At 41.8% G+C, this 13,259-nt stretch overlaps 1 protein-coding gene across 3 annotated transcripts; it reads right to left on the bottom strand.

The window, feature by feature from the left end:
- Positions 1-1,923: 1,923 nt before the first annotated feature.
- Positions 1,924-12,325, bottom strand: LOC113009934 (1-phosphatidylinositol 4,5-bisphosphate phosphodiesterase delta-1-like). Of its 3 annotated transcripts, none has more exons than XM_026148615.2 (15): positions 12,277-12,325; positions 8,874-9,032; positions 8,074-8,302; positions 7,386-7,515; positions 6,893-7,121; positions 5,502-5,703; positions 4,489-4,633; positions 4,214-4,366; positions 3,949-4,092; positions 3,715-3,868; positions 3,529-3,645; positions 3,254-3,432; positions 3,030-3,162; positions 2,800-2,949; positions 1,924-2,573 (listed from the first exon to the last, which is right to left on the bottom strand). In XM_026148615.2, exons 1-15 carry the CDS (start codon positions 12,308-12,310, stop codon positions 2,482-2,484), a joined length of 2,250 nt encoding a protein of 749 aa, XP_026004400.2. In that variant the 5' UTR covers positions 12,311-12,325; the 3' UTR covers positions 1,924-2,481. The 3 variants fall into 3 exon arrangements, with proteins under 3 accessions (XP_026004400.2, XP_026004399.2, XP_026004398.2); XM_026148614.2 differs by lacking the exon at positions 12,277-12,325 and adding an exon at positions 10,742-11,278; XM_026148613.2 differs by lacking the exon at positions 12,277-12,325 and adding an exon at positions 9,247-9,420.
- Positions 12,326-13,259: the final 934 nt, after the last annotated feature.

The raw sequence follows: 13,259 nt of genomic DNA, 5'->3' as shown, positions 1-13,259 counted from the left end.
GGCCCATCCAGACAGCCCCCTCCTCCAAAAACAATGTTTGGGTCCAGCTCTAAATGAAACACTACTGGGGCACTGCATCAGGACTGTGAACAACCTCATCATGGCATTAATGCCTTACTGCCTGTGGAGGCACAAAGCAATGTTTCTTCATTATTTCCAAGGTTACACCTCCCTGTTTTAGCATCATCTCTAGTATTTTCTTATGGAGTGCGAAAAGTGATCAGCCATATATGTAGAGCATATTTGGCTCTGGTGGGTTGTGTAACAGTAAAATGGAGGATGTGAAAAGCTCTATGGTGCCATCTAGGGATTGTTTGCCTCCAACAAACCTTTACTGCTTGGTTTGTGGGTCATGGGGTTTATATTTAAGAGACACTAATAATTTCCAACTTTACGCCCCCAGTTAAAAGGCTGCTGCTCCTTCAGACATTTTCATTCTCTTCGCATAAGCATTTGTGTTGCGAGTGTGCAGCTCACGATGGTTTCAGTGCAATGTTTTTGTTTTTAAATAAGGAGCGTTTGGTCTTCTCAACCTCTCAATGATGACCTTTCTCTGAAAATGTTGTTTGTATCATTGTGATATATTTTTCTACCTACATGTTGTCAGTATTTGGGTTTGAAAAGTTGCATATTACCCATTATATCCAGCTTTTTGTTCCTATATCCTTTCAGATCGGTATTTTCCTGCTCTCTTGCCTTTGGTAAGAAAAATAAGTCAGGTCTCGTCCCACCTATCGGGACGATTGTGAGCATGTGTGTGTGTATGTTCGTTCATGTGTGCTGCCTTTCACTTTTCCTTTTGTCACTTCACTCATAATCACATTCTTCATTTTGTACTAAGTTAACACCAAAGTTCTAAAACACTTGAGTTTATTTTATTTTTTTTTAATCAATTTCCTCACTTTTTTTTTCCTACTTTGGCAGCATGTCATTCTGAGCATCACCTTCTCCCCCTTTATTTTCTTTAATAAATGGCTTCATTGAAACAATTTTGTCATGTCTTTTTATTTTTTTTTTCTTCCTCTGCCCCCTGTCACACATCTGATGTGGTTCATGAATTAAGGCCAAAGATCCTCACTTCAGTCTGGCGTGACTGCGGTTTCCACCATCTCCGATGTACCTCATATGGTATGTTTACTGAAAGTTGAGAATGTCACCGTTTTCTGTCTTTTACAGTCGACCTGATTTATTTTTACCGTTCCTTTCAGACATGTCACAATAAAAGCACATTTTTGGAGGATTGTTGCCTGTCTTCTGTCATCAGACTAACACCATCTGTTTCTGTTTTGTCTTAGTGAGCTGGCAGCGGTGGGTTCATGTTTTCTTATAACAAGCTGAAAGATGGTAACGGCGTGATTAACCTTTGGGCTCTGCTAACCTTGTTTAGGTACTACATGGTTAACTCAGTTTGTTTGGTAGTGTACGGTGGATATTTAGAGCTTTGACTAACAAAACTGCCAGTCTGGCAACAACCAAACGCTCTTGTGAAGCTGATGACGGTGGAAAGGATAGCTGTCTGTTGGAAGAAGTCCTGCGATGCGTTTTTGTACAAACTATTTTTGAGCAACTTTACACAATTAAGATGTAAAATAACTCCTAAAGGTTTTCATTCAACAGGAGCTCTCCGTTTGTGTGCATCGTTGCTGTGACTGTTTACATAGGGTGTATCCAAAGTTCACAAGGTAGTTTCCTTCTAGGGAAAGGCAGATGTGGCTCACTGCAAACTGGTTTCTAGTATTGTTTGCATAAAATTAAATAGTTCATGAAGATGTTTCAGCCGGAGACTGGTATATACAGGTATCGTCGCTGTCACAGAGTCGGGAGATTGGGGAGGTTTATAAGGACTATAATGCTGCATCATTCATTGTGGCTCCACTGGATGAGGACTGTTAAGTCATAGATGAATACAGTGCTTGATGATGATTGTGTTTAACATTTTTATGTGTTCATATTGATTTACAAAAAGAGGCAAAGTCAAGATGTTACATGAGAAATGATCATAATGGATGACTAAAATTACTGATGAAAACAGACTATAGCTTTCACATTGGCCTGTGCTTCTCTAAAAGTCAAAATTGTCATTTGGATGAAAAGGTTTAAAAAAGAAAAAAAAAAGACATTGAACAGACTAAAAATAAGGGACAAGCAGTTTAAAAAGTTTCATCCTAATGCAAACTGAAGTTGGTATGTAGTGAGTGCTGCTTGTACGAATTAATCCAATTTGTAAAAGTGAAGTGTCATATATACATGGAGTGTTATAAAGTCTAGGGAGCCCTAGAGTGTGTGCATGTGTACCCACCTCCCAATACAACCAACATTCAGCTGCAAATCAGAATCTCTAGACTGAAGAGAGAAAAGTCGCAATTCGACTTTGATTAGAATTAAAGTAATAAGTTAATCATGAGCTAAAACTGTGAAGCCAAAATGAAAGAAAATTTTAAAACATGGCTGTAGAGAGGAGGTCCTAGAGTTGGAGACTTCTTATTCGGCATCCAGGACCATAATGTGTACAAAAAGTCCGGCTGAGGGGAGTAGGTCTCCGTTCTTATTGAACAGCGGCACGTGTCTGTATCCTGTGTGGGAGCACAAAGGGGCTGCGGTCAGTGATGGCACAGGACAACATGAAGTGCTCCTTGTGGAGCGGATGAATTGGGTTCTCTATGTCACACCACAGAGAAGGGACACTTCCCCATCTCTGTTTTCACACTTCATAAATGAATAACTGACTATCAGTGGTTTCACATCACTGGATTATAGTAAGGAGAAAAAAAAAGACTTGACAAATACAGCAAAACTCACCCATTTTCAAGCTGTTGAAGGGAAGCGTGTACTGCCCGACAAGGTCATTATCAGAACTGGAGTCATAGTCTTCGATGCTGAAGCGGACCAATGCTAGTTCCGGCACATACACGTCAAACTGGAAGTTCTCATTCCAGGAAGGGTTAAAGCCTTCAAAACAGAAAATTTTGTATTGTCTTGATTCATTGCGGACACATTAAAATAAAACAAAGGACGTGAACGTGAGGTACCGTTGTTATCAAAAGGTTTGGTCTCTTTCTCTGCGACATCAGCTGGCACTCCATAGATTTCCACTTTAACCAGCGGGTCTACTATGGAGGACTTCTTCTGGTTCACTTTGGGAAGCTGCTGAGCTGATATGACCTATTGGCAGGTGAAGAATGATCTCAACTTTAAACGGGACTCAAAGGAAATCAAATAACTCCAGTGTGTGTCTGCACAATGAAGGCCTCACCATGACATGCAGGGTCTTGTGCGTCAGCCAGTCTCCTCGGGTCAGGGTGATGGGGTCAAACTCTGTGGCTACGTCCCTCATGAAGGCTGGTTTCAGGATGTAGCCGCTTTTGCCATTAACTAGGAATCTGCCCTGGTTCATATCCATGTCTGTACAGGGAGTCTGGAAGTTTAAGGCCACTTAAAAAACAAAACAAAAAGAGAATACAGTGAACATGAGCTCTTGGCCATTGCTGTATAATTATCAGTGTTTGTTATTCCTCTGTTAGCCATTACCAATTTGGCAGCCAGCGTTCCACAGAGGCAACGGGTTGTAGTTTGAGGAGTCGGTCCTGGAGCCAGCTGGATAGATGCGACTAAACTTTTCCACATTATGGCGCACGTAGGCGTTTGCTGTGGGGGGGAGGAAACAAGATTTATTGACAGTGCTTAATCAAAGTTTGTGGGTTTCTCTTCCTTTACCCGACTCCTCTGCCAGCTTCATGGCCTTCCCCTCCTTGAAGGATGCCATTTCATAAAAGCTCAGGTTTTTTTGGGCATCTTCGAAGCCGTGGAAGTGGACGCTCTTAAAGTAGATGACCATGTCGGACAGCTCCTTCGCTAGCTTCAGCTTTTTCTTTGAAATATTGCGCAGAATTTAAGGGTGAGTAAACATCACGTGTGTGGTAATGTGCTTATTTTCATGGGCTCGACTACCTTTGTATTCTTCTCCTTTTGCGCATCCTCATCATTCGACTCTTCCTCCTCCGTCACATCGTTGTCATCTGCAGCTGCCTCAGCAAAAGTGTCTTCCAGTTTGTTTAAACGTTTCCCTTTGATCAGGAACTTCCCCTTTAGCTCCTGGGGGACCCCACACACACACACACACACACACACACACACACACACACACACACCATTTATCTCCTATGATCGGTTCAGCCTTGACAATCCTGATAAAACTAGTGAAACGGATGCTAACCTCAGGAGATGGGAAATTTGTGGGCATGCCATCACCCAGAGGAGAGGTGATGAGTGCACTGCCAAGGATGGAGCTCATGTGGCGGGCCATGACTTCCTGCTGTTCCACGCTGCAGTGGTTCTCCAAGGAGAGAATCACTGGATATTGGGATGTCTGAGGAAAAGCAGGCAACCCCCCCCAAAACAAACACATATAAGTGTGTTGCTGGATGTTGAGTGAAGACATGCTGGATGTTGAGTGAAGACATGCTGGATACCAACAGATGCTAAACATACCTTGAAGGCATGCTCACTGATGGCTTTGATCACATCTTTAAACAGGATCTTTGAGGTGAGAGTGTAGCCGTGGTAGATCACGGGCTCATTATCCGATCCGTCCCAGCAGTCCAGCTCCACACAGCGGCAGCCTTTCTGCAGAGCCCTGAGAGTGTTGGAGTGAGCATTAGTGACCAAATATGCTGTTTAGACTAACAGTTCCATCAGTGAAACGGCGCAACGTGGCGAGAGATGGTTACAAGAAACTATTTAAAATTCCAAGTTGTAATGAATTGGTCTCAGTGATTCAAGAACTGACAGATTATATGGCACATAAACACAAACTACCCTCACTGCCTGCTTAGCACAATTAACCAAGACATTAAAGGACATCATCATTTTTAGTCTTTGACTCTAGTAGACTAACTTCGCATGACTTGCAGTTCAAAATGAGCTTTTTTTGTCTTAAATGAAACAAGCCATTTTAGTTCCCTTCCATTTAAGGTAAATTTCTTCTGATTGGCTGCCCCTCACAAATGCAGGATTTGAACAGATGGGTGGGGTATTTGGAAGACCCCTTCTCTAAGACAGATATATATCAACAGATCAGAGAAATCTGATGTCTGACCTTTGTTCTCGTTATTTTAAGTGTTGGCCATGTTTAATGCTGAGCTTCCACCATTGTAATAACAACTATAGAACTAAAAAACAAGAACAAGTATGAAAGGTCCTATTTAAAGTCAGTAAAAGTGATGGACTTCCTACTGACAAAAACAGTGCTGCTGTCTTTTCATGCCTATTTCATGTTAGTGACTGCACTGTGAGTTAATGTTTTGGGTTGTTTGTTTTGATGGTGCAGCTGAGTGCTTCCAACAGTTATTTTTTAGCTGATCTGGGGTTGAAAAATGAGATTACATCTCTGTGGTTCCTTTGCACACCGATAGGAAGATGACTAAAGATCAAGTTTGGATAAATAACTAGCCAAAAACTTTCATCAAGGACAAATTACTGAATCTCGGGATGGAAAGTGTTACCTAATGTACGCCTCTGTGCTGCTGGGGCCTTTGAGCTGATCCTCCATGAGGTAGGTGTTGTGAGAGGAGGAGATGAAGTAGTGGTTGAGGGGCTGGCTCATATCCTGGTACACATCCTTGTGGTCTGGATTCAGAATCATGGCATCTGGGTGATTCAGGTACATGAGGAAGCCATCTTTGGACAGCAGCTTCTTCTCCTTGGCTGAAAAGACACACATACACACCAAATGCAGCAGATCAGTCTACAGTGCATTTAAAAAAAAAACAACAACAACAAGAGGTCAGTAATTTATCTGTGGACAAACTCCATGAGACTCTTAATCCCAGAGACATCTTGGACAGAAAGAAGTGCAATTTCAATAATAGATCTGAGTTTTTCTACATGATAAAGAAATGCTGAGAAACTATACTAACAACAAAATACAGTTCACATTTTCCAAAGCCATCCACTGGGCTGGATTGGTGTCTTTACTGGGCCAATTCAGGCTCTCGGACCTTATGTTTGGCACACTTGTTTTAGGATGTTCCTGCAGGTGTGAGACCAGCTTGAGAAAATTATATTTCCCTTGTTAATATTTCATACTGAGGTCGAAGGTAAGACTACCTTATTGAGAAGAATACAGACTAATCAAATGAATGAAGGTTACTTCTGCTTATATTGTGGCTACAATCCAGGTTTGACATTACATGAAACTGTTGCTTAGATGCATATTCACACTTCCTGTTCCTAAACCAGCTTTGCAGAAGAAAACCTCTGGAAATCCAAAATCTGTACAATTACTATGTAGTAGTAGTCATGTGACCAAAGTCTGAAATTTATGATTGCCATCTCACAGCATGATTGCAGCTATATCTACATCTACTGGGAATGCAGATATGAAGGTACGAAGCAGTAATACACTGACACTCATGAAAAAGACAAAACAAACCCAGATAGCAAAAAAGAAATGTTTGAAATTCCAACAAAGAAGAAAATCTAGTCCACCAGCTGTGGGGAACATACCAAGGAAGACAAAGCTTTGAGAGAAGCAGAGGAACATACATCATAGCATCTCTTTCAACAGCCACTATGTTCAATCTTTGTCCATCAAAGTTTGTGCATATTCCAAGTTTATTAGATTGGAAGACCTGACATGAATGAACTTACAAGATTAGCAAAAGGTCGCAGTGTGTTGGAGCCTTAGACTCGGGCTGCCATAGACTGCAATTCCAGAGGAACAGAACGCAGAATAATACACAGCTGGAAACCACGAGCTTGAAAACAGTGGTTTTTAACCCTGGTAACCATATGCAGTTAGACCATTCACGGGATACAGCTCACTGATTTTTACAGGAAGAAAACCAGCAGAGCTGCGGTCCTGAGAAGACCTGAAAGAGGGCTGTGTACTGACCGTTTTCATCTGGTTCATACGTCTCGATGATTCTGTGCGCATCAGCCAGCGTTGCTTTCTCCCTCTGTTCTTTCAGCAGGAAATCCACCAGGTTCTGAGCGCTCATAAAGCCAGTGGTTTTGGCGTACTCCCCATAGATAACATCAATTTCGTCCCGTTGGGTCAACAGATCATAAAAGTGTTTGATCTCCTCTCCTGCCAGGGTTCCAGACTTGGACCTGTCACATTTCTGCATTGGGGGAAAGTAACACAAAGATTAGTCAACATTTTAAGTTGAAAATAATGCACTATAAAACTATTAAAAGCTGGATTTGCTATTAACAATAAAGAAAAAAAATATGTGGGCTAAAATATCAAGTTAGCACTGATTTCCTCTTGGAGCATTTCATTAGAGTTTCAATGGATTACTACAGCTTAGCCAGGAAGGCTCCAAGAATATGCATTAAAACAGTTTCTGCCATTAGGAAACATTAAGAAGCTCTGAGGAAACAACCTTGAAAAGCATTTCCACGTATTCATCATCCACTTCGATGTTGATCAGATGCATGAAACTCTTGACCTCTGACGGACTCAGGTTATCATCTTTGTTCTTGTCTGCTTTCCTCAAGCAGCTGAAGATCCAGCTGGAAGGTTTGTGATTTAAGGTGGAGATAAACAGGTACCAACTGAATGTGACTTATTTACTTATACCACCTTTGCTTAGCTAAGCTCAGGATAGATTAAAGAGGACCTGGAGTGCTTTTGTCCTTTTTTCTGTCATATATACTGTTATAGTGGTGGATGAGATGCTCATATTACACAAGGTCACAGTTTTAAATAATGAATCAGAATATGTGAAATAATCTCTGAGCACTCGTTTGAGCATTTGTTTTCCCACGGCTCTGCTCAAGAAGAAAAAAGACGGCAAACATGGAAGGTGGCCTTAAAGGGAGCGGCACTAAAACGGCTTCAAACTTTTAGCCGGCTCTGCACAAAATAAATAAATAATAAATTAATTAAACTATCAATAAGGCAAAGTCATTCTAGTGGAGCCAAAAGGTGAAAATAAGGTGCAGGAACATCTTATGCGATAGGTGATGACCAATGAAGTCTTAATAACAGGTTATTAACAAACAGCCACCTGTTTGAGCTCAGCTTCAGCTTGCTCACAGTACAGCTTCCACTGTCGTGTAAAAGGATACTGCTCCGTCTTCTGCTTTCGACTCAGGTTGTTTAGGTTGGAGACCACTTTCTGCAGGCTTTTAACCCACTGCTTTCCCTCCTCCTCCGAGCTGGAGACGAGGTCCAGGTTCTTGCGGCGGCTCTTGAAAATGATGGAGAAGCAGCGGTCCTCCACCTGCTCCTCCGTGTTCTTCTTCAAGCCCTCCGACTGACGGCCCATTTGCACCGCCGAGATGTCATCAAGCGAAACTGAAGACAGAACGAATTTTATGCAACATTCATTTATTTTTTTAAAATCCACTTCCTGTCATTCAAACATGTAGCATGTGGCACACTGCTGAAAAGCAACACTTTATTTTCAAGCACACGTACAAGCCTGATGTTTGCAATTTCCCCTGCCTCCCACTGAAGTCAGTAATGAGCGGAGATGTTGGATGTACATGACTATGTGACAGCAGTTTCTGGGTGTCATCCAAGCAGAAAATACAATAAGAGTTATTTCTAACCACTCCCACTCCACAACACACTATAAAATAAATCACTATCTCTACAAACACACCCACACCGCTATCAGGAGCAACCCAGATGTGTATGATAATACCAAGGACTTTGTGTAGCTTTGTGATCAATCCAATCCTTTTATAATCCACAAAGTTTTGGTTGTGGCGGGAGAGGAACTCCAAAAGTGTTTGCTAATGCAAAGTAATAAAAAGTGTAAAGTAAAGAGACGGTGTGAGATTAGACAGATGTGTGCCAGGGGTTTGCACATGTGTGGGTTTTCGTCACACATATTCTGCTGGGAAGACAGGGCAGCACTCACAGGTATCATTTTTCTTGAAGGTCTTCTTGGATTCGCGCCACATTGTCTTGCAGTCCTCCTGGAGCCTGAAGTAACGAGTCTTCTTCCAGCTTGGGGAGAGGACCTTCAGGAGGTCTCCCCCCTTCAGGAGAAACTGGAGGTCGGGATCACCCTCCAAACCTGAGGAAGCAGGGAACAGAAGACCACTTTAGAGAAACTGCAGGAAAAGTGCAAACGCTCAGAAATCACAAGCAGGCCATCATTAGAAAGTCATAAAAGTTCATGGCTTTGCAAACACACGCGCACACAAAAGGTTTTACGCTGTGACAACAACGTAGCAGCAGTCTGACCCTGGATAACAGTTTGGTTTCGTCCGCTTGGCAGCGCAGCCTACCTAGGAGCTTTACGTTCATTTGTATCACCTTCTGGCCCCTGGCATACTGGAGTAACTCCTCAGACCTGCTTTTCTCGGGTTCTTTTCGTATGCACGACATGGTGCCACCCGGAGCTGCCGACACTGTCTGTGTTCACAAGGCACTGTGTGGAGGAGAAGGGCGTGTACCATTCCCACTCAAAGTTCACTCAGCTCCGTCACGTCCCCTTGAGTTTACAGTCAGCTGACAGCTTGCTCGTGCAGGAACACTATCGCGGAAAAGGAAGCGACTCCATACTCGTCTGTTTGAATATTGCTCCTGTGTTCATTTTTCAGGATTTGATCAGCATTCCCATACTCACTGTTAACTTCAGACGTTTTAATTAGCGTAAATTACCTGCTAGCAAATAAAAGCAGCCACAGGGCATAATTAGCGTCAAATGCCTGCATTACAAAAGATTTGACTTTGAGCAGAGGAGTGGTGTCAAACATGCGGCTCCGGCCCTCAATCCGGCCACCGTGATGGCTTTGCAAAATGTGACAACTGCAGTGACATCATTAATGACTGGTGTTTTTCAATAATACACACCGCCTTTCATTTTATGGTGCTGTTGGAGGGGTTGAAGTACTTCCATACAATTAAAAGGAAAATATTGTTTGTTGTTGGTCAGAACCACCCGAGGCTCAAATGGGACTGTATGTGATGCATATTTCTTGTGAAATTGCAGCGCTATTATTGCTTCTCCCTGAGGTGGTCAGTGGCTTGCTGCTAGGAAGCTGTAAATAGGCTGAGATTTTTATTTATTTATTTATTTTAAGCTGAACTAATAGGAGGCTTGTAATATCAGAGTCCAAGAATATAACATCATCATCATTATTACTACAAACACAGGTTTGATACCTGCACTGGAGCCTGCCTAGTGTTGACTTCTGCATTAGTTATCTTATGGGCTCCATCTAGTGGTGACAAGGCGGTACTGCTAAGCGCCGTGATTTAACGCCACATTACTAAACTTCTCATTATTAAAAATAAAATAAAACAAGCAAACAGGCCTGCGATTACAGGACAACAAGCAGTTTTCCTGTAATATTTCCTCGTCCCTAGCCTCTATAGTGGAATGTGAAAGGCTGATTTGACTCTACAAGCAGTACGTCCACCGCCTTAGTTTGGTAACATTTCCTTGAGCTTGCAGCAAGGTGAAACCGAGCTGAATGAGAGGTGCCACACCTTTTTGAGTGTTTAAATGCACACAGTTGATTGTCTTGGGATTTTTCGCTAGATTAAGCGGCAAAAAACAAATAACAATAAGAGTAAAAATAAATATACATAGGACCGATATATTTCAACGCAGAAAATTAGATTTTTTAAATGTAAGGTATAAAAAAAAAAACCCCTTTGCTGACATGTAATCTTTGTCTTAGGGGTTATCGGATTTGGAAAACAGTGGAAGTTGGCCAAATCCAAGAAAGGCACAGTATATTTTAACATGGTGACTTAATCCAAAATGCATCCTACCTTTAAGTTTATTTTCGAGCCCGTTCGTTTCCATCCCGTCTTGAGTTCACTCCACTTTACGCAGCCCAATATTCCACTCACTTCATGCAGCTTCTCGTGAAAAGTTGCCGCTTCTTTCTCCCATATACACTGAACGGAAACCTGTTTTTGTTTTTGTTGCTGCTGTTGGTTTTTTTTTTTTTTATAAAAACAGGCTTCTGCCAAGTTTGGGTACAAGGCGAGCGAACGCGGGCACACGCGTGGGTTTCTCCTTGCAGTCTGAACGGTGTCAGTGACTCCCGCGGGCTTCAACACCGGTTTGACGAGCCTGCCATTCAAGCCGCGGTGCTGATGTCACAGCAGGTTAGACCTTTAGGTGAGCTTCTGCCATCCTGCATCGATGGGACTGGTTAGCGTGACCTTGTAGCCAGCATGCAGAGCTTACGTCGTCATTAGCTGAAACGTTTCCGCGCACCTGCAGCCAAAAATTGGGGGAAACAATCCCGCATACCTTTTCTAATTCTGTTGTATGTACACAAGACTTAAGCTACCACTCCCTGAGCCTCGGAGTCTATTCCTCACCAAAAGGTAATTCTGCATGTGAATAAACAGGGAGGGGTCGTTCATTTGAGAAGCATGCAAGCTTAGATAACCCGTGGAAATACAATCAACTTCTGCTAAAGCCCTTTGCAGTGTTTTTTTTTTCTCTTTTTTATGGACACCTGTTCCTCTTTTGAAACTCCACCAAGGGGCTGAATAGCAAATTTGGCTAACTGCCACTACGCATAGCCTAGTTTTCTTTTCTTTCTTTTCCCTTTTTAAAAAACAAAAAAAACAAACAAACTTTGAGCATATTCGTTGCACTGAATGGGGCAGATAAAGTTTTCGCCCTTTTCTGTTCATGCACAGCTTTCCTTTGGAGAGATAAAAGCCCTGCAATCACTGGTGTGCTGGGGCTCCTGTGGCTCTCAGCACTTCCCTTTCAGGCCTGGCTTAGACTCAACGCACTGTCAGCATTAGGATGAGTGAGCTTTCATGCACCATCACAAGGGGAGGGGATGACACCTCCAAAATCTACGCAGGGACCGGGGGTCGGGAAAACAGGCGGTGTGGGGAAAGGAGACAAGATTAAAAATAAAAATTAAATAAATAAATAACCGTGACTAGATTTGCAGAGGTCAAGATTTATGGTTACTAATGAACTCCACACTGCTATTCCTGTAAAAGACAAGACAGTGAGTTCTTTAGCATTTACTTTAATATTTAACTTAAGTCATTGCATCAAAGGTGGGCGATAAAGTACCAAGTGTGAAACAAAGGAAAATGAAACTTTCCAAGAAAATCACTTTAACCAGATAATGAAAATCAACAAAAAAACAAACGAAGCAGATATCATGAGGCTTCTTTCAGTGGTACAAGCGGTCTCTGCTTAGTGTCTGCGCTTGCAAAACAAGCAGGAACAGGCCCAGCTGTTTCCTCACATACCATTGATACCATCCATAGTTTTGCTTTCCCCCAAAACACCCCCTGTGCAGTACGGGTGCTGCTTTACTCACAGACTGTGCAATGCCTGGTGTTACCAGAGGACATAGTCAGCAGCAGGAATCCAGACAGGAAACATTTTGTATGAAAGAAAGAATGACAGAACTACAGAAAGAGATGTTTGTCTGATGTTTTACCTGCAGTACATAGTTTAAAAGTCACCTTTATCTGTTTACAGTTCCACGGCACAGCACACAGTACACCTGGTTCTCATTATCGCTGCAGTGTTTCAACATATGAATGTTATAAACTGCTAAATACCTCAAACAGGTTGTCTTTTAAACCCAGTCTATGGTATTTTTGGGGTTCGGTATTGGCTATTAGATTATACAACTACATAAGAACTGTAATTAATTTAAAGTAGTTTACTTCAACTTTATTCCAAGAAGGTTTTAGACCAAAATTATACATTTTTTAATCAACATTTAACATGTAGGAGTTTACAAAGATAACCCATTGACGTCAACTGAACAACCCTGCTTTTTGCAAATCACTTTAAATTAATGCCACCTGGCCACTCACTACGTCATTCTTTACTTGGCATTTACAAAAATATGACTGTGGAATGTCACTGACATCCAACGCGTGATAAAGTATCTAAAATGGCTGCATCCTTTGTTTAATCACTTTGACTTGAGCTTGGTTGAAAACATCACAAGGTCAAGGAAAGGTTTGAAGGGGAATTAATAAGGACTTAGGAAAGGAGACCTCTGTAAGAGAAAATCTGACTCTGAATGTCAAACAATCTTCCCTCATTTATAAAATTCTCTTCTTCTTTGGAAACCTTCAAATCAAATTTGAAGACCAACCTATTTTCAAAGGCCTTTGGATCTCTTTGAAACTGCGTTTATTCGGTCTTAGTTATTTTGGTCTTTTATCTCATTTGATGATGTGTATATGTATACATGTATTCATGTCCTGTGTGTGTGTGTTTATGTTGTATATACATATATACTTGTATAGACATGTGTATAATTGTTTGCTTGTGTGCATACAT

The sequence above is a fragment of the Astatotilapia calliptera genome, chromosome 18 (genome assembly GCF_964374335.1).
Source record: "Astatotilapia calliptera chromosome 18, fAstCal68.1, whole genome shotgun sequence".
In the NCBI taxonomy this organism is placed as follows: domain Eukaryota; kingdom Metazoa; phylum Chordata; class Actinopteri; order Cichliformes; family Cichlidae; genus Astatotilapia; species Astatotilapia calliptera.
The sequence above is the reverse complement of the archived record's forward strand: the minus strand, read 5'-3'. Positions and strand labels throughout refer to the sequence as shown.

Coding starts and splice junctions, on each gene's coding strand:
- LOC113009934 (XM_026148613.2), bottom strand. CDS start 9,346: ATGTCGTGCATACGAAAAGAACCCGAGAAAAGCAGGTCTGAGGAGTTA. Junction 3,869..3,948: donor AAAAGGAGAAGAATACAAAG/GTAGTCGAGCCC, acceptor AATATTTCAAAG/AAAAAGCTGAAGCTAGCGAA. Junction 2,950..3,029: donor CAAACCTTTTGATAACAACG/GTACCTCACGTT, acceptor TCTGTTTTGAAG/GCTTTAACCCTTCCTGGAAT.